The following is a 659-nucleotide window of genomic DNA, read 5'->3' as shown; positions in this document are numbered from 1 at the left end:
GTGTGTCATCTTTTTCAAAAAGTCACAATATCATTTAATATAAAACACCTTTAAATTGAACATAATGAGGAATTCGTCATCAGGAGTTCCACCAATCCACAACCACCTGAACACCGCAGTCCACCTCCACGGTAGTGTGGTACCTCCGAGTGCACACAGAAAAGGGTTGAAACATGCATTTTACTACATTGTACAAAGTCAAAAGCGAAAAACAGGAGGTCTTTTTTGCCATTACTGGCAGAGAGTCTCTGCTGCCTCGTGAGGGATCCAGAGGCAAAAGGGGGGGACAGTCTTGATAGTTGGGCATGTACAGAGGTGTCCTTTTGTTTCCTGGCACTTATGGATAAAGTGCCCTCCTCTCTTTTAGATCAGCTGAAGGGAAAGCGGAAACGTGGTGTAAGGCAGGAGAATGACTCAACATACTTTAGATATTTCAGATAACAGTTGTATAATTTGGCTCCTCTGCAAACAGTGTTTTGTAGGTCTTGGCAGTAACAGATACTAACACTCCCCCACCATGTTGCTGGTAACGATCAAAAAGTGAGGAAACACAATGTCCATTCAACTTCCTGTATCTATGACGAACCCATAATGATGCTGCGTTTTTGAACGTCAGTCATGTCAGAAATAGGGAGGACATTCTTCCCTGTTGTCCATTC

The 659-nt window shown here is 43.1% G+C and overlaps 1 protein-coding gene across 6 annotated transcripts in view; it reads right to left on the bottom strand.

Annotated features, from left to right (window-relative positions):
* Positions 1-659, bottom strand: part of tlx2 (T cell leukemia homeobox 2) — a 14,531-nt gene continuing 13,872 nt past the window's right edge. For 4 of the 6 annotated variants that reach the window (XM_034199397.1, XM_034199399.1, XM_034199398.1 and 1 more), the window contains one exon: positions 1-372. In XM_034199397.1, the coding sequence (XP_034055288.1) occupies positions 364-372 (9 nt within the window). In that variant the 3' untranslated portion in view covers positions 1-363. The other 2 variants (XM_034199396.1, XM_034199400.1) reach the window with 1 other exon arrangement.

The sequence above is a fragment of the Gymnodraco acuticeps genome, unplaced genomic scaffold, assembly GCF_902827175.1.
Source record: "Gymnodraco acuticeps unplaced genomic scaffold, fGymAcu1.1, whole genome shotgun sequence".
NCBI lineage: Eukaryota > Metazoa > Chordata > Actinopteri > Perciformes > Bathydraconidae > Gymnodraco > Gymnodraco acuticeps.
The sequence above is the reverse complement of the archived record's forward strand: the minus strand, read 5'-3'. Positions and strand labels throughout refer to the sequence as shown.